This window comes from Periplaneta americana, chromosome 14 (assembly GCF_040183065.1).
Source record: "Periplaneta americana isolate PAMFEO1 chromosome 14, P.americana_PAMFEO1_priV1, whole genome shotgun sequence".
NCBI classification, from domain to species: Eukaryota; Metazoa; Arthropoda; class Insecta; order Blattodea; family Blattidae; genus Periplaneta; species Periplaneta americana.
In genome coordinates, this window is record NC_091130.1 from 82,460,905 (window position 1) to 82,487,884 (window position 26,980).

Here is a 26,980-nt window from a genome sequence, read left to right on the forward strand (position 1 = left end):
AGATTTGGGAAGAACTTGCTTATCGACTAGATGTGTGCCGTGTGACGAATAGTGCTCACACTGAGTTCTTGTAGCAAAACTGTTTGAATTGCTCTTTCATTTCGTGTATTATTTATAATTGTACGTTAAATGTAATAAATACTACAAAGCATTAAAACCCCGATATTCATTTTGAAGTCCACGCCTGTGGAGTAACGGTTAGCGTGTGTAGCCGCGAAACCAGGTGGCCCGGGTTCGATTCCCGGTCGGGGAAGTTACCTGCTTGAGATTTTCTCCGGGGTTTTCCCTCAACCCAATATGAGCAAATGGTGGGTAACTTTCGGTGTTGGACCCCGGACTCATTTCACTGGCATTATCACCTTCATCTCATTCAGACGCTAAATAACCTAAGCTGTTGATAAAGCGTCGTAAAATAACCTACTAAAATAAAATAAAATTAATTTTGAAATATCCGGTACAGGTATTTACACCTCGCCAAATTTAACCGTAACTCCGTTATGATTGAGTTTCGGATATATTTTCATACGGAATTTTCGACTTAAAATGACCTCACCAACACATCCTTGGGCTACGGCCACACCGAAGAGATTTCCTTATCTCCCGCTGGTTGGGTAGTCGCCTGGATCAGTAATCCAAGCAAACGAGACCGGTCGCACAGCGTGGTCTGCAACTTGACGTGTCGCCTAGCAACTAATGAAGCGGAAGAACCCATCTGTTTTCTCTAGGTGCCACCAGGCAGCTAACAGTAAGAGTATTTTTCACGTAGGCTGCTAGTTTATTATTTTTATGTGATTTTAATAATAATAATAATAATAATAATAATAATATAATAATAATAATAATAATAATAATAATAATAATAATAATAATAATAATAATAATAATAATACGGATGAAGTATGGACTGTTCTCAAATGAGAGGCACTTTGGAATCTTCGCAATGAGCAGCATAAAAGCGTTCTGGTACTGATAAAATTATGAGGGATTCTCAAGATATTCGTTTTATAGGTAATTTGTCCTTTCAAATACAATAACCAATAAAATAAAAATAATAAATAAACCAAAAACTTCCTTAAACATAAATACTATCTATAGAATAAATCGGATTTATTTATTGTTATTATTTACAAATACACGTAATAAACCAGATAAGTTAGGCTTAAAGAAAAACTTAACTTTTGAAAGATTAACGTTATGCTTCCATCATGATGGTAGATATAGAAAATCATATTTCAAAGAAGTATTTTTCGTAAGAAGTGTTTTATAGTGAATTTTGAAAGAGCATATTAGCACTGTTGAAGAAGGAAGCAAGGAATGACTGGCTACTAGGCGTCTATATTTTATTATCAAAGTTAACCTACAAAGCTTTAATTTTGACTTCTTAGCCGTATTAAATTCTTATTAAATACAATATTTGGGTATAATTCATTTTAAATATAGTATTAAATACAGTATTATCATTCTTTCTTCGTAATAATTTATTTAAATATATACCACATGCTCAGTTTTCCCTCCGAATACAAGTTTTACTCACAATATAGTTAGACTTACTATATAGCAAATAGAACATAATATTGTTCTCTGAATGTTTACCTAAATGTTGTGTCTTTTTATAGTAATGTTATGGTTTTAAGTAAAGTTTACTTCTGTGATTTATATCTTACATTTGCTTTATTTATGTAGTTTATTTTTATTACAAATGTTGTATCTCTAATAATAATAATAATAATAATAATAATAATAATAATAATAATAATAATAATAATAATAATAATAATAATAACAATAATAATAATAATAGTAATACATTGTTAAAAATTACCTTTTTAAACAGTACTGATCTGTATAACTCTTTATAGGTCTAAGAAAATGTTATGTTTCTACTCTGAGAGACGGTAACAAATTGTAGTCTGACGAACGTGATTTTACGTTTATTCTTCAGGCGAAAGCTTATTTATTTATCTATTTATCTATGTATCTATTTATCTATTTATCTATCTATCTATCTATTTATCTATCTATTTATTTATCTATTTATTTATCTATTTACTTATTTATTTATTTATTTATTTATTTATTTATTTATTTATTTATTTATTTATTTATTTATTTATTTATTTATTTATTTATTTATTTATTTATTTATTTATTTATTTATTTATTTATTTATGTGTCTGTATCTATTTTTATTTATCTATTATTTATCTGTTTATTTATTTATCTATTTATTTATTTATTTATTTATCTATTTATTTATTTATTTATCTATTTATTTATTTATCTATTTATTTATTTATCTATTTATTTTTATTTATCTATTTATTTATTTATTTATCTATTTATTTATTTATCTATTTATTTATTTATTTATCTATTTATTTATCTATTTATTTATTTATTTATCTATCTATTTATCTATCTATTTATTTTTATTTATCTATTTATTTATTTATCTATTTATTTATTCTTCCTATATTGCAAACTATACAACTGATACGGTGTGTATATGATGGGAGAGGACTTCCTTGCCAACTGCTCTATAAACACTGCTTTATTCTGTGTCCACATAACTTCAGAGTTTATGTGCCTTAACTTCGAAGTCTAGTGATCACACAGGCGACTACCCAACAAATAGGTGATAAACATGCCTCTTTCTTTGTGGCTGTAGCCATAAGGTATGGCTATCGACTCGCGAGACACACTTTAGTTGTAGATATATGTAATTAACTCATGAGTAAGTTATAATGTGTATTGTAATCATTTCCAATATCATTTACTGTATATATTTATTGTAACTCGTAATAATGCTTACGAAAACGCTAGCCATCTTTTGGATTTTCCCTCCCATCCCTCCATAATGTGTTCTTTCTTTCTTTCTTTCTTTCTTTCTTTCTTTCTTTCTTTCTTTCTTTCTTTCTTTCTTTCTTTCTTTCTTTCTTTCTTTACCTTAGTTTAACCTCTCCCTTTTAGGTTCATTTACACGACCCACGCCACACGGGCCTTACAGGGCCGCGACCTGTCGGGAGAGGAATTAACCTATTGGATCACATACATACTTTTTTGACCACACAAGGACATGGAGGGCCTCCCCAGATGAGGGATCAGCTCAATGTAGAGTTACCATGAGAAGAAATTCTATAGGAGGACATGGAATCTAAAATAAGAGGGCATGGCTGAAAAAAGGAGGACTTTTTAAAAATTGGTATGAACAAAATTAAAGATAAAAACAATGACTCACCTTAGTTATTTTTCTCACTAGTTTCTGGATCAATATTACATCTGTACCCTACTTATCTGTGGAGCCCACTTTGTACACAGGAGCCTGAAGAGACAAACTTCTATCTTGTAACAAATAACTATGGAATTGTTCACAGGACATGTCTTTGAAATTATATTTCACTATGATGATACATCTGTCTCCATTAGCATGCAATTTGGTTCTTTTGTCCATTGAGCAGGTATTAAGGAAAATACTCTGTAAGCACTTCCATTGTGACTTGGGATAAATAAATAGAATTGACATATTTTTAATAGTTCTGAGAAAGTTTCAGTGCTCGCAGAACTATTGCAGAATAAAATTGATAAAATAGCTTAGGATCATGAATAGTGACATTTTTAAAGTGTAAGAATTCAATGCATATCAATAGTTCATCATATTTTATGTTTTTTTATGTGGTCCAGCTTCAACCATCGAAAGCAGTTAAATTCTTTCATAGGTTTCCACCATTTGTTTAAATATTCTATGCATAATATCGCACATTGTTCAATATTCATATTAATTCTAGTTGAAATGCGAAATGCCAGACATTTCAAATTTTTTTTTTTAATTTTCTGCCGAACAGGATAAAATAATTAAAAAAGAAGACATATCCTCCTTTTGCCGGACGGATGGTAACCCTAGCTCAATGCCAGGGCAACCTCCGATACAACACAAATATTTAAAACATTACACAGCATTCACTCACACATATGAAAGGATTAAGGCAAGGATCGCCGTCCATGGCCGGACTTTCAAGAAGTACAATCCCGGCATTTGCCTGGAAATAACTGAGGAAACCATGAAAAACCTCAGTTAGGATTGCCAGCCGCTGGGATCGAACCCCGGACCGGATCTCACGAATGCAAGGCCAGCCCTCTGCCCGCTAGCCCGCTCGATTCATAATGTTATCTGTATGTTTATTTCCTTTATTTTCTTATTAATGTCTATGCATTTACATATATATATATATATATATATACATATATATTACGTATGCATTTATTTACTTATAATATTTTTGTGTGTATTCGCTCATTGAAGTGCATGGCCACTTGAGTGACGGTGATTGCTTAACTGTGTTGAGACAACCAGCTGCGGATTCTCAGACCAACCTGAAGGTCAAGTGTCATCCGATCTGAGTACACGCCCCTCAGCTGTGTTATGTAACTAAGTAGAAGTAGAGGATATTGATTGAGACTTGATTGACACATCGCAAGATAAAACGGCAAAGGAAGAAGGATAAAAGGAAATGAAAGACGAATGGGAAAAGAACAAAAACGGAGGGAATAATCAACAAAGGAAGAAAATTAAAGAAGGAGATAGTGAAAACGAGAAAGATAAAGAAAGAAGAAGAGTGAGAGCAGGGCCGCCCATAGAAATTGTGCCTCCCCTTACAAACATTTGACAGAGCACTCCCCCCTCGTCAATATTTTAATTAATGTTGAAATTCTATATAATTTAATTAGAATAACAAGCTAAGCAAGTCTGTCTACCCTGTTTGTTACTGAAATTGAAAAATATGACTTGGGCGAGAGAATTAAAAAAGAAACACCACAATTTATAAACGTATGTAATAATTAATCATCCTTGTAATCAGGTAAATAGAATAAGATAATTGAATAGGGTATTTCAAGAAGGGCCTAACTTCAGAAAAACTATCTTTTTCAGGAGAGACAAAACTGTTTTTTTCCAAACTACAATGAAATCGTAATGTGTGAAACTTGTACGGGAAAGAGTATATATATATATATATATATATATATATATATATATATATATATATATATATATATATATATATATATATATATATACACACACACACACACACACACACACACACACATTTTCACAAAAATTGCACTTTATTAGAAATTACCACTTTTTCTGCAGACAATTGAAAGTTGTAGTATGGTCGTTTTTTACCTATCTTATACTGAAAAAAAAAATTACTTTCTCAAACTTAACACAAAATACCTGCTTTAACAGTTTCATTATAAAGTTTTGAGATGAGAAATTCAACAATAAATATATATAGGACCTTATAATATATGGATCAGATGCGGAGACTAAGATGAAGGCAGAAATAGAAAAGACTAGAGAATGCTGGATTTGCAGTGAAAGACCTGCTCTTAGGCAGAACACTATGAATGAATGAATCATATTCAATGTCAGACCCACTGTTATGGGTCAGTGCATAAATATTAAGTAGTAAGGTTCAAAAAACATCCCCCAGTTTTAGAGCTTTTACAGGTAATTCACTTACATAAACAGGTTCTAAATGTTATGTTTTATTTAATGACGCTCGCAACTGCCGAGGTTATATCAGTGTCGCCGGTGTGCCGGAATTTTGTCCCGCAGGAGTTCTTTTACATGCCAGTAAATCTACTGACGTGAGCCTGTCGCATTTAAGCACACTTAAATGCCATCGACCTGGCCCGGGATCGAACCCGCAACCTCGGGCATAGAAGGCCAGCGCTGTACTAAACAGGTTCTGTGGGCATACTTACGATTTGTATGTTTTGTTTTACCATCTTAAAATCATCAGTGATGAATGCATTCAACGTCATATGTGCCTTCATTGTAGTTTTGCGTTTTACACTAAACTTAAAAAGTTTGTACTTATCATGAAGTTCTTACTTTCACACTGGAACTTTTGTTTATAATAGTATGTAAGTGCTCCCTTCCCACTCTCTTCCATCAAACTATTCCACTCTTCAAAAGTTTCAACTCTTTCTATTTTCCTTTGTTTTCTCTCAGTCATGCCAAAGTGCCTATCACAAAGCTTGTAACTATGTCCCCGTTTCAGGGAAATGGTGAAGAACTTCTGTGAAACTCTAATTAAATTTATTTCAAGTGACCGCCAAAATCTCAACATTGTTACATTTTGATTTTGCTCTCGACTACCATCAGTGAAAACATGCAATCATTTTACTCTTTGAGGTATGCTATTTCCTATATAATGATAAAGCATTGAAACCACTTCAACAGCCAAAGTATGGTACTCGTTACAATAATTCAAGAACGATCCCATTAGTAAACCAAATAGTTAAATAACGGTCGTATTACGATAATGGGGTCCTTTTTTTAAATATCTGGTATTTTTAGGCGCCATTTGTGTAGTGTTCTGAATATAATGTTGGGTCGTACTTTCCATATTATGAACACAAAACCAGGATAAAATTAAAAATGTGTCAGTTGGGCCTTTCTTGAAATACCCTATTCTATTTTAAATATAAATGCGGGTATACTTTAGTGTCAGTAAGTGGCGGCTCGTTTTAAGTGAAAAACAATATAATCCCCAGATCATTTCCCTTTGGTAATGAGTCGAAAGAGGAAAATTCTTTTTATTAAGAAGGGAGGGAAGCTTGTATTATGTTCTATTACATTTTCTTACGCATGACATTTTATGTTACAAATAAACACAGTGACGGTTTTAGTAAAGAAATACTGTTTAGATCTGCTTTAGAAGGTGAGACTGATATCAAATATCGGTAGCACGTTGTGCGTGCGAGTTACAGAATTGTACAACATATGATCGACTAGCTAACAGCATTTATGAATAAATTTGAAATGTGGCAGTATCATGTAGAACATAGACAACTTCACTTTCTTTTACTATAAACTATCTTGAAGAGTGATAAGAAAATTTTCTTATCAAATATAAGACCCTACTTCAAGACCTACAGCAGAATTCACTGTTAAGTTTGGAGAAACAGTGACAATTCACAAAGAATCGAGATTTTTCTGAAATCCTTTTTGCTTACAGCCGATAGAAGATCCTGAAAGTTTATAGCTTCAATTGATAAATCTATAGTACGGCACGCCACTCAGATTCCAGCGAAATCAGGAATCGAACTGTTCGTAACGCTGCCTAAGTCAGAATTTCCAAATATACTCTTTGCTTCCATATATAGGCCTACTGTGTGCTTGAGACAGAGTTTAATACAAGAAAAAAGTGTAAGAGCTCTCAATGTACAGAAAGAGCTTAGAAGTAGCCTAAGTTTATTTCATCTGCCGTGACATGTAAAAAATACTTCCTTAAATTTGTGATTGTTTGCGAATACAGACTATTACCTTTCTGAGAAGAGAGGACTACTCTTTAAAGTACAAAGACTTGTAAATTCTCGCGTTCTATATTTCAAATAAGATATATAATAAGAAATATTAACAAATAGTGTAATAATAAATACGTGTTGCAGCTATGTTGTATCTTGAAAAGGTTGTATTCAGTTTGTGTTTCCAGTACTAAACTAATTTACAAAGCTAGGAAATAATATAATTTTGTTATGTGTGTTTAGGTACAGTCTGCCTAAAATTACTATAATTATTGTACCATGCGTCGTTCTGAAATTCAAATCATGGAGTAGATGTCACGACCACCTGCATGAGCCGCCAGAGCTCACAGTGGTAATGAACTGTTTTTGCAACAAAACTACAAACAACTTGTAACTGCTGCGGCTGGCTCCGTCCGTCTTTCTCTCTTTCAAGGTTTTTAGCACTTTGTGAGCACGAGTTGCCCATCCATGGACATTCATCTAACATACGGTGAAATTCTATGCAATGCAGATGCTGCACGTCGTAGATACGCGGAGAAGTTTCTGAATAGACGTTTCCCATCCGCACCCATATTCGACGTTCCCGCAAGACAGGATCGCTGTCCAGACGTCATGTGGTTGATCGACCAAGGAGACTACATGTGGAAGAAGGAGTCCTTGAAGCCGTGAAAGAAAATCCAAGTACTACCACCAGGAGGATTGCTGCTATAGTGAACACATATCAAAATTCTGTTAGTCGAATTCTACGACGCGAACGATATTTTCCTTACCACTACCAGTCAATGTAATAATTCATTCCACCTGACCATTCTACTCGTTTATGGTACTGCCAATGGTTTTTACGACAATTGGACGTTGATCCTGCATTCATTACAAAATTGTTATTTATATATGATGCAGAATTCACAAGGGAAGGTGTATTTAACTTTCATAACGAGCATGTCTGGGCGACCATCGATCCTTAAGCTATTCTCTTCAGCACAGATTTAACATTAATGTCTGGGCCGGAATTCTTGGTGACAGGATCATTGCCCCACATGTGCTACCAAATCTTAAGAACGGACTTGCCAATTTTGCTCGAGGACGTACCCCTAAATGTAAGAAGGGAAATGTGGCTTATGCACGATAGCGCACCAGCGCACTTCTCCTTTATTGTCTGCGAGCATCTCAATTAAAAATTCCAAGAGCAATGAAGTGGACACGGTGGACCAGTGAATTGGCCACACAGATCACCTGACTTCACCCCATTAGATTTTTATTTTTGGGATCATTTGAAGACTGTCATCTATGTAACACCACTGAATGACGCAGAGGAGCTACTGCAACGTGTTCAAAATGCATGCCAGTTGATCCGTGATGACAACGTGCTGTTTGAGCGAATTCGTCAGTCGTGTGTACGTCGTGCTCAGGTATGTGCAAACATTAGAGGTGTTTGCATGAAACGTCTATATACGAATTAAAATAATAAAATATAATATGTACATTTTTAATATTGTAGTGTATTTTATTTTATAATCATGTATATGCCACTGGCCCAGCGACGGAGGGGATTTTAGGGGTAACCCCCCCCCAGAAAAAAAATTGCTATTGGAGCTCTGCATCATTATAACAGTGACTTACTTCCAATAAAATACACAGCTTGTTCACAATAATGGAAACTGTCCCTGTAATTACTCGTACTTCTGAAAGGTCAGTTTATCACCAAGAGAAAAATAGGCCTATCTTAGGAACAGCGCAGGGGTGGAGTACCTTAATCCACTGACTCTGATGAACATACATACTACATGAGAAAATTTATGTGAATGAAAATTATGAACTCAAGGAACTAGCTAAGAAACGCAAAAGGTTGTAATACACTGTGTTCTGCTTAAAAGTATAGTAAAAGAAATATGGCCATCGGTTATTTTGTAGCAATTTAATTTGTTTGTTTTTTTTTTATGTTAGCACATAAATATTTTTCATTTCGTCGCATGGCACCACTGCAATGAAAATTTAAATCTGTGCTCACTTATTCTTGGTATCCCATGTTCCTCAAGTATTGTATGAGGGTTATCCCATTCGAAGTTCAAACTGATTCAAGAAGAATAGTTTCTTATGTGTTTGTCCATTCCGCTTTTTTACTGTCTTTTATATTTCTCACATTTTTAATACCTCAATGTAGTCTATGTTTTTATTTTAATACATCTATGACTATGAAGATAGGTGGATATGTCTTAAAAAAATTCATGCTTCAGTCTATTCTGGTAACATTCTGCCGCATCTGCAGTTCATACAGTTCGAAATTGTGGTGCTTCAACTCATTATTAACGGAGAAAGATTGATATAATTTTCCAGAATATAATTAATGAGAAAATTCAAAACATTCACTAACAGGAGTGTCCTTTGTTATTAGTTCTCCAAAAACATCTTGTGATAAATAAAAAAAAATGAAGTTTTCAACCGCTTTGGAGTTTCAGATGTTTTATTTAGGAGCTCCTGGTTTGATATACTGTTTCCTTTAATTTTCCTAAGCCAACTCTGTCGTAATTGAAATGTACATATGTTGCCTTTCTTTTCAATGTTGTATGATTTTTTTTATTTATTACATAATATGATGAAATATTTTCATGGTACCTACGTTTCATTGTATACTTCCATGTTTTCTCCTCTGTTACTTTTTATTATTTTAAAGTCCATGTTTATAAACTCTTAACATGCTAAAATACACACACTTATCTAAAACTCTAAAAGAACATTTATTTATAAAATAATACTTACTTACTTACATACTTACTTACTTACAAATGGCTTTTAAGGAACCCGCAGGTTCATTGCCGCCCTCACATAAGTCCGTCATCGGTCCCTATCCTGTGCAAGATTAATCCAGTCTCTGTCATCATTAAGACCGTGACATCGGTATATTTGTATTAGTTTCAGGTCGATTGAAGGTGAACATGTCTTTCAAGTACAAGCAACGGAAGCGGATTTGACACACGCCTAAGCAAGCACTTTCCGTGTTTTGATACAATTATTGCGTATTATAAAATCAAGACAATACAATCATTGGATATAAGGTTAAAAGGAGTCATACAGATGTTTGACGGAAACGATGCAGCTTCCACAATTAATTCCCAAACTCTTCTTGGTGACCCAAATATTAAAAAACAGTGTCAATATATTTCATCTAATTTTGGATTTATCCCCTCTACAATCGAATGTCTTGAAAAGACTGGTGTGAAATTGGTGGAGAAAATTTCCATAGTAAATAATCTCATCTCAAAAGTGAATGATCTGCAAGATGATATAAGCAAAAAGGTGTGTGCGAAAATGAACACAGTAATACAAAAATTCAATTCATTATACAAAATTGCAAGAGTTTTGTCAGATGACAAGTGCGATTGTTATCAACTTGATGTAGAAATGGATGATGTGAAATATTTTACATATGCGCCCTTAGTTTCAGCCAATGTTGAACGCAGTTTTTCCGCATACAAGGTTATTCTATTCTACATTCGGCGGTCATTTTACTTTGAAACTTCGAAAATGAATGTTGTTTATTGCAGCAGGAACCGAAACCAGGCAAACAACATGCAAGGAAAGTAAGGCACGGAATAGATGTGATAACTAAATTAATGTAACAGTTAAATATAGGGAAAGCAAAATTGTACGGCATATACGTTATCGGCATTCTAAAACTGTAATCCAAAATTCTAAATATTTAAAAAAAAAAAAACATCTTTTCAGACTCATGTTTTACCACATTTGTGACAATTTAAGTACGATTTCCAACAATTATTCTCAACCTCACCAGCATTTTAGACTTTTCCGATATTAACCCTTATTATTCAATGATTGTATTGCCTTGATTTTATAATACGCAATAATCGTATACAAAACACGTGTGTGTCAAATTCGCTTCCGCTGCCTGTACTTGAAACACGTCGACTACATTCTGTCCGGCGTCATGTGTTCACCTTCAATCTAATACAAATAGCTTATACCGATGTCACGGCCCTAATCATCATATCCCACCTCCTTCAAATTCATTTTAATATTATCCTCCCATCTACGTCTCGGCTTCCCCAAAAGTCTTTTTCTCTCAGGCCTCCTCACTAACACTCTATATGCATTTCTGGATTCGCCCATACGTGTTACATGCCTTGTCCATGGGCTGTTAATATTATTATTTACTAGCCGTACCCGTGCGCTCCGCTGCACCCGTTAGAAATAAATATAAAGTAATTACATAATTAAAATAGGACATTTGATCCAGGGAACATTCGTGTTTGATAGAAGGATAAATCGTTTAATATGTTACTTAATTTAAATTGCATCCAAATAATTAAAATGCGATCATTTTGGTCCAGAGACACTCATTTGGTGCAATGACAATTCCTTTAACATGTTTCTTAATTTTTATTACATGCAACCATAGTTCAATGAAGATTGACATCATTTAGGTTTAATGTGTATATTTTATTTTACTTGTTATAGGCTTCCATTGAATTATGGTAATAAATTAATTTTAACCCTTGTTTTCTTCGTATTCAGTAAATGGCGCTTGGCCCACTATGGTTCTGAACCCTTCAAATAACTTAAATTATATTATATTATATTATATTATATTATATTATATTATATTATATTATATTATATTATATTATATATTATATTATATTATAATCAGAAGTTACTTTAATAACATTATAGAATTATGTCCATCTAGAGAAACTACACTTTCCAATGGTGAAATAATAATTAATTATACAAATCGGTTAATTTAGCTTCCGATATTACTTCATACAAACACAGAAACATTCTCTGTAGGCTATCTTTCATAGCTTTCGATTGTTGCTGTCCAAGGCCCCTTATAGACGAAGTCATTTGTTTTTTAATTCATTACACAGCCTTAGATGGCAGTTATTTTAATTTTAAAACTCATTTATCTCATTAAATATCAGTCCTATCAAAATGTTTCAAGGAATAAAACTTATCGCCAATTATTTTTAAAGAAACTTTTGTTATGTAACATTTTTCACAAAAATCAGTAATAAGTGAGATATTTCGATTTATTTAATTCAGACCCCCTTATAATCCCCCATTTAAATAATGTATTTTGAATGCCATATAGCCTAAAATCTAAGTTACAACGAACTTAATTTATATTCCAATTTTCATCGAAATCCGTTCAGCCATTATCGCGTGAAAAAGGTAACAAACATACAGGCAGACAGATAGACAGACAGACAGACAGACATACAAACAAAAATTTCAACAAAGCGATTTTCGGTTTCAGGGTGGTTAATTATATATGTTAGGACTAATTATTTTTGGAAAATCGAAAATTACCAGAAAAATTTCGGCTACAGATTTATTATTAGTATAGATTATTCATTTGTTTGTTTATATATGTGTAGAACGTACGTGACTGTAAGTTTTATAACGAATGACTCGAAAACAAACAGCATTCGCAGTAGATATAGGTAGATTGATTAGTGTGCCCGTCTGTTGCAGCAGCTCGACGCTGAAGAGTGTTAAGAGCCTGATGAGGCTGGGTAAGCAGAGACCTCCACGGGACTCGGACGCCGAAGAGAACCGGGCCCTGCTGCGTGGAGAAAGGGAGTCAGGTCCCCGGCACACGGCAGGCGGCATGGCCCCTGTGTCGCGGGACAGCAGCGTATCCTCCCTGTCGTCCGACAACGGCAGTCAGCTGTCACTCAGTCCCACGTCAGGGGATCGCAGCCAACGCACCAGACGGTGAGTCAGGTCTCAGGACAGCCAAACAAACTTTATTAAAAGGTCCAAATGCTGTAGTTACAATTTTTTTTACAGATTTTAAGTATGCAGGTTGATTCAGGAACTCTGCACCAAACTCGGAGGGATGATGAATATTGCATAACGAGCTTCCAGTCTGAATGAAAAAATGACGAGTTCCCAACCGGAATGACAACAATGACGAGTTCCCAACCGGAATGACAATGACGAGTTCCTAACCGGGATAAAAAATTAACGAGTTTCAAGCCGGAATGATAAAATTGACGAGTTCGCAATCGGAATGACAATGACGAGTTCCTAACCGGAATAAAAAATTGACGAGTTCCCAACCGGAATGAAAAGTGGCGAGTTCTTAATTCGAAAGGAAAAAATTGTAGTTCCTTTTCAACATAGACGAGGCTTTCAAGTGTTGTTTTCGTTTTCAACTCAAGGATGCGGTATTGTACGTCCCAATTTCCCTCCAGCAATTTGATTATGTCCGCATTGTGGTAAAAGCATTAAAATTTATTATGTAAATTTAGAGTCTATAGGTCTATATTAAAAATCACACGAACATTATGAAGTTGTACACAATGGAAGGCATTGTTTAGTTGAAATTTATTAGTATGTAGTTATTATATCGCTTTCAAAACGACGCAGATGTGTGAATTTCCAGGCCTGGCTGTTGCAATAACCATCACATGGCTAGACAATAGACCTGTTCCGACATCTTTTCTTTCATACTTACTTACTTACTTACTTACAAGGGGTTTTTAAGGAACCCGCAGGTTCATTGCCGCCCTCACATAAGCCCGCCATTGGTCCCTATCCTGTGCAAGATTAATCCAGTCTCTATCATCATATCCCACCTTCCTCAAATCCATTTTAATATTATCCTCCCATCTACGTCTCCGCCTCCTCAAAAATCTTTTTCCCTCCGGTCTCCCAACTAGCACTCTATATGCATTTCTGGATTCGCCCATACGTTCTACAACCCTTGCCCATCTCAAACGTCTGGATTTAATGTTCCTAATTATGTCAGGTGAAGAATACAAAGCGTGCAGTTCTGCGTTGTGTAACTTTCTCCATTCTCCTGTAACTTCATCCCTCTTAGCTCCAAATATTTTCCTAAGAACCTTATTCTCAAATACCGTTAATCTCTGTTCCTCTCTCACAGTGAGAGTCCAAGTTTCACATCCATACAGAACAACCGGTAATATACCTAACTGTTTTATAAATTCTAACTTTCAGATTTTGTGACACCAGACTAGATGACAAAAGCTTCTCAAGCGAATAACACACATTTCACATATTTATTCCGCGTTTAATTTCCTCCCGACTGTCATTTATATTTGTTACTATTGCTCCAAGATATTTCAATTTTTCCACCTCTTCGAAAAATAAATCTCCAATTTTTATATTTCCATTTCGTACAATATTCTGGTCACGAGACATAATCATATACTTTGTTTTTTCAGGATTTACTTCCAAACCTAACGCTTTACTTGCGTCAAGTAAAATTTCCGTATTTTCCCTAATCGTTTGTGGATTTTCTCCTAACATATTCACGTCATCCGCATAGACAAGAAGCTGATGCAACCCGTTCAATTCCAAACCCTATCTGTTATCCTGAACTTTCCTAATGACATATTATAGAGCGAAGTTAAAAGGTAAAGATGATAATGCATCTCCTTGCTTTAGCCCGCAATGAATTGCAAAAGCATCAGATAGAAACTGGCCTCTTCTTTTATAATCTCTAATTTTATTTGATCCTATTTTACAATAAAAGCATAAGGTGTATCTAATTGAGTACAATATAACAGTTCAAAATACTAATCCGAAAAAAACTGGTGTTGCTTAATTCATTTGAGATAGAAGGCAGCAAACAAACACAGTCCATTGGGGTTAGTTTTCTTATTCAGGATAATTTATCACTGCCTCCTAATTTTTGTTAATGTGATTGGTAGTTAATTTGTGTTTAATGTTATTATATACCGTAATACTGTATCCTTTTGGTAATAAAGTAAATAGACGAAAACATCAAGTGACTTGAAATTTAGAAGAGATACAAAGTTGTCATGACTCGCAAAAGTTCATAAAACGGATCGTGTTTTACTTACAGCCCATAAACGTTTTTCAACTGTAATAGAGCAAGACGCAGTTGATACATTGTCGTTAAATAACCGATTACAAAACGGTTGGTCTGAATCCAGTAAATGATTTCCATAGCTGGCCACGCTTTACTTTTCGTATTATATTCTTTGGTCTTGTTCAGTTTGTTTAAATTTGCCGTCACGAACAGCTGTGCTCTCAGATCGTCTTCCCATGTCATTTCCTTTCTTTCACACCACAGAACAAGAAACGCAAACATGCCACACGTGTCTGTCCTGCCCCTATTCAGTTTTAATTAATGAATCGCAATATCCACCCGCCTTTAAATTACACAACCTTTCATAACAATCAAACAAATGAGCAAGCTGTGAGGTATGAATAGTGCAATTAAAATCTGAAGAGCACTGCGCTCGTAGTAATTGGCTGTTACGATGAAGTGTGGCGTTCAGTCGAGGATTGTGCTTGATTGCACATCCACTGAATGTCGCTGGTTTGTGACCTTTATTGGTAATTACTTGCGGGGTTCAATCAGAGCCAGACTCGTCTGCTGAGGCAATTAACAGCACAGTTCCGAAATCGCTAGGCTGTGATGGTTTTTTATTCATAAAGAATTGCAAATTATATTACCGGCATATTATATTATATTATATTATATTATATTATATTATATTATATTATATTATATTATATTATATTATATTATATTATATTATAGAGATGGTAAATTTTCGCAGTCACGATAAATGTGAAATGTGTTCACATGCTATCAAAATAAGTAATGTTATGTTTAAAATCATTTTAAGTTTCTTTCTGTAGTTCTTTAATTCGCGATAAAATGTGAATTTCACATGAAATGTTCTTTGTATATTTCTTCGAAATAAGAGCGAAATTACATTTTATGAGACATTTTTGTATTTTTGTAAAAAAAAAAAAAAAAATTCTCCGTCACATACAGGTTCTTACTTTGCAAATCAAGCTTTCAGGTATAAATCCCTGTAAAGTTGATTTGAATAATTTCGAGGGAAAAATTGTTTGGAGGCCGGGTATCGAACCTTTGGTTAAACGTACCAACTGAGCTAACCGGGGACTCTACTAGACACCGATCCAATTTTTCCCTCGCTGGCTCAATATTACAAGGTTCTAGGTCTACATCAGAAATATTACTACATACACACTTGTAACATTTAGCCAGCGAGATCTCAAAGTGGGCTGACAACCGTCAAGCAATCAACATTGAGTGCACACTAACTCTATGTGACTTAAATTGTGGTTTTCTGTAAACGAACAGTGACATGTATTGTGCAAATCAATCGTTAACAGAAAACCACAATTTAAGTCACACAGAGTTTGTATGCACTCAATGTTGGTTGCTTGACGGTTATCAGTCCACTTTGAGGTCTGTGGACATAGAGCGAAAAATTGGATCGGTGTCTGGTGGAGTTCCCGAGTAGCTCAGTTGGTAAAGCGTTGGTACGTTTAATCAAAGGTCCCGCGTTCAATACACGGCCCCGGAACAATTTTTCCCTCGAAATTATGTAGGTTCTTACTTTTTTTTTAAATAGTTTAGTCACACTTCCATGTTGGATTTTACGATATGAATAGCACAGGAATGTGACCAATCTGATCCCCTTTTGTTGTTATCTGTGCCGTTATCTCGAGTTTTCAATTAATCTGTCTGATGCTGATGGTATAATATTGGCTCTCTTTAGGCTCAGTGTTCACCCACAAACAGACTGTAGGCTCTATATGGTAGCCGGTGATTGTGATTAATAAGATAGGATGGGATAAAATCGCACAATATCCATTGCAGAGTTTTTTTAGTGTGCAGTCATACACAATTTATGCAGTAATAAAACAAAATTTGTGCAGTAATAAAAATTAAAAGACAACAACAGATACCAAGTGAAAGCAATAGCATTGTATTCACTAAAATTGAATTTTATAAGTTACACATAGTTACAGTACACAGGAAAGTACGAGTAATGTAAACAATTTATTGTAGTAATTATGCAAAACTGATGTAAGAAATTAACTCGTAGCAGACAACAGTACTGCTTCTCAAGGATTCCATTCAACAAGAGGTGGAATGTTACAGTGAACAAAGAAATAAAGGTTCTCGGTGTCAGTACTCATTCGGACACGTTTCGTGCTCTTCAAGGACGTATCTGAGCTCGCGAGCCACTCCACATCAGCACTGTGAGGCTTAGCCACAAGAATACGAGCAAAAAGAGTGGCTGAAGAGGCAAAATATTTCACATTTTATGCAAGTATTTTGCCGCGGAGAATGTCTATATTTGACAAACCCTTAAGATCTCGATACTCAAGGTCTATTTCTGATAGACTGAGATCACGGTCAATGATATTAAATATAGCCTTTATATCTGCACCCTTAGACATCGCAAAATGGCTTCACAATGTCAATCATCCTTTCATCTAGGTTGAAACGATAGCTTAAGAAATTTATGAAGCCCTCCTTCACCTCCACGATTATGGCGGTTAAGTCCTCTTATCAGTAACGTAGAGATTGTGATCCTTAGGCCTACTTCTTTTTGGTTGTGATGATCCAGAGCCGCAACCAGATCCAGAAGTAAGATCAGTGCCCTTCAACTGTCTCAAACGACATTGGAGTACAGTAATGCTTTCTGCTTATGTCGATGTCCAAACTTCCAAGATGGGATCTTCAAACAAAGATGATATTTTGATGATTAGCCATGTGAACAATATCGGTAGAATTTGACTCAAGTGTTTTCTGATACCCGCTGAAGACGGACAGTACATCGACCAGAAATGCCAAGAATCTCAAGTTATTCTCCGCGCAGAGGAATTTCAGGTGACCATAGCAAGAGCTATCGGCACGGTTTTTTGTGAAATACAAAACTAAAGCCTGCCAAGAACGCTATTACTTCCAGAGTCTGATGTCAAACTCTAACATATCATCCCCGACTTTACCAACAACAACAACAACAACAACAACAACAACAACAACAACAATAATAATAATAATAATAATAATAATAATAATAATAATAACAATAATAATATGTTAATAATAATAATAATAATGAATATAATAATAATAATTTAATTCCGGAAATTTGGTGCTGATTTGTGCAGTAATAAAAATTGCTTTACAAAACTCTGATCCATTGCAATGGTCTTTTCCCGGTTTACAGGGAGTATTTATGTTTTTCATGTTCTCACTGACTCTGCTGGACATGTGCGAAGTAGATTTTCAGTCAGTTTTTTCATTTGTCAAAGTTATTAGTCTTTTTACATGCATAATCTCGTTAGAAAATTGAGAGAAACTGTAAGTATACGAAATAAAAAAGCGCAGAAAGAAGCGACATGTTTCGATCCAGGAAACGTTTTGAAATAAAGCTATATATTTTATTTTTAATATACTGTACGTAATAGCAATTAGCAGTGTTACGAATTACTTCCCAAAAGATTCTTTAGCCACTGCTTTCCGAACTGCATGTCGGAAACAAGTAGTCCAGGCAATTTAAGTGCTGTTGAACGTAAAGGTTTTAAATTGGGCATACAATAGACGTGAAAATGTTACCGTATAAAGATATAAAATAGTATATATGTTATGGCTTATGAATTGCATTCAATTCGCCTCCCATCTTTATTTAATTATTCTTTGCTCACGGAAAATAGTCTGAAATTCATTCATTCATTTACTGTTCTGCCCAAGAGCGGGTCTTTCAATGCAAACCCAGCATTCTCCAATCTTTCCTATTTTCTGCCTTCCTCTTTGATTCCTCATATGATCGTCATATCTTAACGTCGTCTATCAACTGGTATCTTCTTCTGTCCCGAACTCTTTTTCCGTTCACCATTCCTTCCAGTGCATCTTTCAGTAGACAGTTTCTTCTCAGACAGTGACCTAGACAATTTCTCTTCCTCTTCCTGATCAGTTTTAGCATCATTCTTTCTTCACCCACTCTTTCCAATACAACTTCATTTCTTATTGTCTGTTCACTTCACACGTTCCATTCTTCTCGATATCCACATTTCAAATGCTTCTATTCACTTCTCTTCACTTCGTCGTAATGTCCATGTTTCTGCCCCATACAACTCCACACTCCATACAAAACACTTAGTAATCTCTTCCTTAGTTCTTTCTCCAGCGGTCCGCAGAAGATCCTCCTTTTTCTATTAAAAGCTTCTTTGTCATTGCTATCCTCCTTTTGACTTCCTGGCAGCAGCTCATCTTACTGCTTGTACACCCCAAGTATTTGAAACTGTCGACTTGCCCTATTGCCTCATTTAGAATTCGCAAGTTTACCTTCTTTATTGTTCTTCCTATGACCATGGTCTTCGTCTTAATTGCATTTATCTTCATCCCATACTGCCCAAATCTGTCATTTAGCTCCAGTAGCATATTCCTTAGTAACATCTCTTCTGCTAACAACGCTATATCATCAGATAATCTTATGCTCTTTATTCTTCTTCCTCCTACTATCACACCTCCCATGTTCTGAAAACAGTTCTTTACTAAATCATCCTAGTACATATTGAACAGGGTATGTGATAAAGGAAAAAATGGAAAATCCAAATACCCTGGAGCAACAGTAACAAAAATATAAATGTCACTCAAGAGGAAATCGAACATAGAATAAATATGGGAAATGCCTGTTATTATTCTGTTGAGAAGATTTTGTCATCGAGTTTGCTTAAAAACTGAATGTTAGAATTTATAAAACATTTATATTACCGGTTGTTCCGTATGGTTGTGAAACTTGATAGAAACAGAGGTGAATCGTGTTCGAGAATAAGGTGTTTAGGAAAATATCTGGAACTAAGAGGATGAAATTACAGGAGAATGGAGAAAGTTACACAACGCAGAACTGCACACATTGTATTCTTCAGTCTTCACCTAACATAATAGGGAACATTTAATCAAGACATTTGAGATGGGCAGAGCATATATAATGTATGGGTGAATCCAGAAATGCATATAGAGTGTTAGCTGAAATTATGTGACAGAAAATAACTTTCGGGGAAGCTGAGATGTAAATGGGAGAATAATATTAAAATGTAGTTGGGATATGACGCTAGGGACTGAATTAATCTTGCTCAGGATAGGAACTGATGGCGGGCTTTTGAGAGGGTGGCATTGAATCTCTGGGTTCTTTAAAAGTCATTTGTAAGTAAAGTGAGTAAACAGAATATTTGTCCCCACATGTTTGCCTCGAGTTCTCTTAAGATGAAGTGCAAATACCATAGGTACAAAATACAAAAAGCTGCAGGAGAAAGCAATTGTGAATACCTTATTAATTTATACAATATTACACAATTCCAGAAAAATTATGAACCAGTGATCTGATAATGTGAGACAACGCAGGATTTCTCCGTTGTTTTATACTACCGACCGGCAAGACGCTTGATCTGGCTATCCACTTCTGTGTATTTTATTTTATTCTTTGTTGGAGAGAATTTCAGAAGCCATTGGCATTCATTCTCATCTATTCTAAATCTGCGTGGTAGGCTATGTCTGTCAAATTTTCAAAATTTATAGGATTTTGTGACAAATGCCGTGCCACTACACGTTTAATAGTTTTTATAATGGTTGTACCTAGTCTTGGGAAGTTTCAGGTTTGTCTCACTGATGTATTTTTTGGCATGGCGATTTATTATAGAGAATGTCGCCTCATTAGAAGTCTGTGTAATTCTTTCACTGCTCTCATTACCTCAGTGTCTTGGCATTTCCGCCAATCAGGTGTGTGCGAATGATCGCTTGACTTGAGTAGTGACTGCAAGATGGACTCGCGCCGAACCTACAACATCTTTGCGCCGAACATACATTTCTTCTTTCACACTCACTGTCAGTTTTACTTTCTCCTGCATGATATCTTGCATAAAGGAAACCATTGTAAATCAAGTCAGGACGATCTTTTTCAGTGGTAGTGAGGTGAGGGCGACCATCCATTTTGTCAGAGCCTTCTTCAGTTACAAGCCGGAGCATGGGTAGATTTGGCAACGCTGAGTGGAGGCGGGAGATTCTAAAGTGATATTGATGTAATTCTTGCTCATTGCTTTCGTTGTACGTAACGTGTATTTTTTTTTTCAATATTACTTTATGCACAAAGGTAAGATCAAGATTCAGTGTAGTGATGTAAATTATTACGGATTCGAAAATAGTGTTTATTGCAATCAATTAGCTAATACTTCAGAATACGGCGTAAGTAGGCTACTTACATACAAAGACTGCCACTTAAAATAATTACAAAAAACATGTTTTTTATTAATAATACAAAGGTGAATAAATAAACAAATAGATAAAAAGATATTCCTTACACCGAAAATAATAAAATCAATAATGCAATAAAGACGTAAGTTTCTACGCAGTATTCTTAAGTTCCATTCAATTAACAAATTTGTGGCTAGCAAATTGACAGTGTTTTGCGTCTTTATGGTGTTTCATCTCTGACGTGAAAGGTCTAGGACAGTGATCGTCAGCACTCGCTGAAATGTGCAACGGGTAAGCGGTGCCGTCCCGTGTGCACCGTCGTGCAGCAGAAAGAGGTAGAGAGCATACCCGCTAGCACCTTCGAGTGCACCGTGGTGAACTGTATTTTCTGCGGGTAAGAGACGCTAGCCCCAGGGTGCTCTGCGCTGACGACCCCTGGTCTAGGATATCATATACATTTTAATTTCATGCGATTATCTGTCGTGTTTTTCTATAAATATTTCAGATGCCCAGGAAGCCAGTTTTAGTTTGAACCTGGCCAGTCACCATAATAATACTGTTATACTAAATTATTTGTTATAAATTTTTTAAAATATAATTTTAAATAAATATAACTACAGAAAACAAGCCAAGAATGTAAATTATGCAAATAAAATAAAAATGTAAACAGATGAAACTATTTACATATTATAATAAATTATGAGGATGTAAATATGGTTAGGCCAAGTATAAAGATCTTTGAAAAAAAAAATGAAGAAACATACCTTCAATATAATACGTAACAAAACACATCATTATCTATTAAGTAGCCTATGTGCCAATTAGCATAAACTCAGTGAACTTTAAATCCTGTAAATACGAAGTGAAAAGAAATATGTTTATAACTATAACTAATTTGTATCACAGTGATAGGTCTGCTGTTGGGGTCCCGAGGAGCAGTCCCTAAATTTTTTGTGACGTGGAAAGGGAAAGGTTATTTCCAAGAAGTCGTCGCTGAACGATTCACATCGTTTATAGTTCACTTCTATTGTTACACAACAAGATGGATGCACTGAACGATTCACATCATTTATAGTTCACTTCTGTGAACGATTCCATTGTCTATTGTTACACAACATTTTCAAGATGGATGCTAATGCTAATGTTGCGCTATAAACCAATTTTCGGCAATCTAATGTAAAAGACTGCCTACAAATATTTGGAAAGTTTGAGAGAAAATACACAAATTCAATCTTCTAACACAATTTTTTTGTTTTTAAATTAAGTAATTTGCTGGGAGGCATCGTCAGATATATAGGCCACTCTTACACTAAACCTGGAGTAATTTAACCTTATTAATCAAATAAATGATTCTACTTACTGTTTTTTATATGCTCACTTGTATGTAATTTCTATTTTATACATATTTCATTGTTATTTTCCATCCAAAGATCATTAAGAACGATGAATATTACTTAATATGTCTATCTTTCTTCAACTAGTGTTTATATGCCATGTTAATTTTCATTTGTTTTCATAAGTTAACAATGATGCACATTGGAAGCAACATATAAGAAATTATTTTCCTACACAATCCACGCTATATTCACGTTGTTTTGGAATTATTAATCGAAGATGGTTTGCTTATTGTTTATTACACGCACATTTGTATGTAATTTCTATTCCATACGTTTTTTTTTCTATCCCCCGATCATTAAGAATGGTGAATATTGTTCATGCTTGTTTCCTGTGTTTCTTAAAATAATGTTATGTGCATTTTAGTTTTTATTTGTCGTTATTTACGTAAAAATGATGCGCCAAAAAATAAAAAATAATAATAATTCCGTACTCACTCCACATCCTATGTATTCACGTTTGTTTTTCAGTGATTTATTAATGTACCGGTATTTAAAAGACTAATAATTTAGAAACATGTTACATAAATCATCCTTGTGCCAAAATAGAATGCTCCCTGGACCAAATTGTCGTATTTTGCAGTGGTCGTCAGTACTCGCTGAAATGGGTAATAATAATATAATAAAATTATGTTGTACGTAGCATTTAGAATCATGTTACATAAATCATCCTTGTGCCAAAAGAGAATGCTCCCTGGACCAAATTATCGTATTTTGCAGTGGTCGTCAGTACTCGCTGAAATGGGTAATAATATAATATAATTGTGTTGCACGTAGCAAGCGGGGTATCGGGGCTTTATGATGATCCGACGTGTAGCACATGATGTAAAAAGCGGGGTATCGGGGCTGCAAGCCCCGATGATGATCCGACGTGTAGCACATGATGAAAAAAGGCGGGGTATCGGGGCTAGCCGATGATGATCCGACGTGTAGCACATGATGTAATAAGCGGGGTATCGAGGCTGCAAGCCCCGATGATGATCCGACGTGTAGTACATGATGCAAAAAGCGGGGTATCGGGGCTGCAAGCCCCGATGATGATCCGACATGTAGCACATGATGAAAAAAGCGGGGTATCGGGGCTGCAAGCCCCGATGATGAGCTGACTTGTAGCACATGATGAAAAAAAGCGGGGTGTCGGGCACTTAAAAGTGCCTTTTCGAAAGCATGGTGATGCGCATTTGACAAACGCAGTGTACGTACTTTCTAATAATCCCTTTTTATTTTTCGTTACTTACGTAAAAATGATGCGCCAAAAAATAATAATAATTTCGTACTCACTCCACTTCCTATATTCACATTTGTTTTTCAGTGATTTATTAAAGAATGTACCGGTATTTAAAAGACTAATAATTTAGAAACATTTTACATAAATCATCCTTGTGCCAAAAGACGATGATGCTTCCTGGACCAAATTATCGTATTTTGCAGTGGTAGTCAGTGCTCGCTGAAATGGGTAATAATATAATATAATTATGTTGTACGTATCAAGATCGATTATTCAATTGATAGGATATTTTATGAAGTTGTCATGACTGAGATATCTATTGTCAATTGCTTTTATTTGTCAGAAGGCCTTGACTGACTGGTATATAAGGACCGGCGCTCTTAGAGGTGGAGGTCGGGGTTTGGGATGGCTCACAAGTAACAAGAGAAGGGAGAGAGATACCTAGTATTTTAAAGATTTATATCGTTCACTAGATGAGTTGATTCAACTAACCTGGAAATAATGTGAATCGTTCAGCGACGACTTCTTGTAAATAACCAAGGGAAATATAAATTAGGCAAAGATATTCAAGATGAAATTGTGCAAAACAAATACTCAGTTGTCATCTTAAAAAATCACCTATATGGTAAACACTCCACGTAATTCTTTTATTATATATTTGTGATTGAAAATTTGTATTTTATCTTAAATTTTTATTTATATATATTTTTTTCATGTGCCCATTTATGTATAACCATTATTGTAAATTGTGTGTTATTCTGTGTCTATAGGCAAGCCTTGGAAGGTCAGATAGTGAAAATAATAATAATAATAATAATAATAATAATAATAATAATAATAATAAACAAACCTTGAAACCAGCAAAGTGAGTGCATGCACCTACAAATTATAGGTAGTTCTGACGTATAGCAGGCATTCCGAATCTTCAACAAAACTGCAACATTTATGGGATCACAAAACAGCTGTTTACAATGAACTTGAAAATCAAAGGCGTAACTTTATTGATATAGCAGGCGAGAACCAACAATTTGGCTAGAATTCTGATACACCAAAAACCACAAGTAAGACTATAAAAATGCAGTTTATACAATATTTAATAAATGTCAATCACTTTGTCATCATTATCCGTAAAAATTGCCAAAGACTGCAGCCATATTTTCATTTATTGTCTTGTTTTTATCGCCAACACACACTTAGTTTATAATACATCAACAATTAACGTTTGGAACGACCACGAACATAATTTCATCGACACACATTTGTATTGTAACATTAATTTACATTGAAAATCGGCATTAGCACAAACACATGTTCTGTATTGTAGGTCTCTGCTTGACAATTAATTACAGTGTTGCCGACATATGACTCCGGCTTGTAAATGAAGAAGGCTCTGATTTTGTTAATGCGATTCAAATTGTCGGGTACGAATTTTAAACATGGTACGAAATGTTGCGGTAAAAATTGTCGGACACCATTGTTCACATTTACGGATTAGGAAAGTCCACTTCAATTCGTTCTGATTTGATTACAGTTTGAAGCCGATGACACCAACGACGCAACAATCTGCTCTGAAGGCCCAGGACTTCCAACTCTGCCTCACGGTTATTGAGGCGCGACAGTTGGCAGGCCTGAATATGGACCCTGTCGTCTGCATTCAGGTGGGGGATCAGAAGAAATACACGAGCGTCAAGGAAAGCACAAACTGCCCCTACTACAACGAGGTGAGTGAAGAAATACAGGACGAGTCAGGAAATAGCAAATTTATGGCGGAATATACGTAGTTCTTCACACACATACTTATGCGCATTTTCTTATTCTTTGCCAACCATTAAATTCAGCTCTCCTGCGGTCTGTAACTTCCACTCGCGCTGCCTCATATGGACATCGTCCTTTACAAAAAGTGACCTACCGATGTCTGAGCGATCCACAGCCTGCATAATGTCTCGCTATTTCTTTACGAAATTCAATGAGTGAAAGAGGGCTAGTTGAAGAAGAACAGCGACGCGGAGATAAAAAGTATTTCTGGAGTGGGAGGGAGAGAACCATCTGCCTATCCGCCCCTTATGAATTCTGGGAGGAATGCAATATTTTGCTCCCTGGTGGAGGTGGAAGGAAGTGACCGCGGTAACCCGGTTGATTCAACACTGCAAGTTACAGCAAGCGGTGTGATTTATTTATTTATTTATTTATTTATTTATTTATTTATTTATTTATTCATTTATCTATCTATCTATCTATCTATCTATCTATCTATCTATCTATCTATCTATCTATCTATCTATCTATGTTGAGCTGTTTTTGATCACTAATTCTTCAATTATTTTTCTCAATTGCATTTAGCTACTTTTAATTTATTAACGTGTAACGTCTATATTTGACGTATAGTAATAGAAAAAAATTAAAGAATTTTTGTGGAAAGGAAATTAGACTTCGGTTACCTTGAAAATACTTATGTCATTTCCGATAAACTGAACACTGTGAACGAAATCATTCCTGTATGCAAAGGGAGTCTGCATACATATATAAGAGTTTATTATAATCCATGAGTAGGGATTGCGATATATTGAAAAAAAAATACCGCTAATATTATTCATTTGTGCTTTAATGTGGACGCAAAACAGACGTGTGCACTGTAAGAAGTTAGTTAATACAAGTTGGAAAACTAGCAATACTGTCATGTGTTTATAAATTATACATTACAACACTACTATCTGTGGCTGGAAAACAGTTCTTTATATGTCCTCTTAATTGTACATTCTATGTTAATGCAGTATTATTATTATTATTATTATTATTATTATTATTATTATTATTATTATTATTATTATTATTGGATAGTTGACTAATTCATAGTTTATTTCATTCCGTTTATTCGGCACACAACCTTCAGCATAGGCTATTGTGTATTATTTTATCATAATTCCATTACCCTAATTTCTGTATAGACATTACACGCAATCATAGAGACTTCCTGAAATCCCTGTCACTTTTTTTCTTCTT

At 34.9% G+C, this 26,980-nt stretch overlaps 1 protein-coding gene across 1 annotated transcript in view; it reads left to right on the forward strand.

The window, feature by feature from the left end:
• The window catches only part of LOC138713513 (otoferlin-like), a 1,213,561-nt gene that overhangs the window by 1,021,725 nt on the left and 164,856 nt on the right, over positions 1 to 26,980 (forward strand). The window contains exons 5-6 of the mRNA XM_069845682.1: positions 12,814 to 13,053; positions 25,512 to 25,701. Coding sequence (XP_069701783.1) covers positions 12,814 to 13,053; positions 25,512 to 25,701 — 430 coding nt within the window. The remainder of the gene's footprint in view (positions 1 to 12,813; positions 13,054 to 25,511; positions 25,702 to 26,980) is intronic.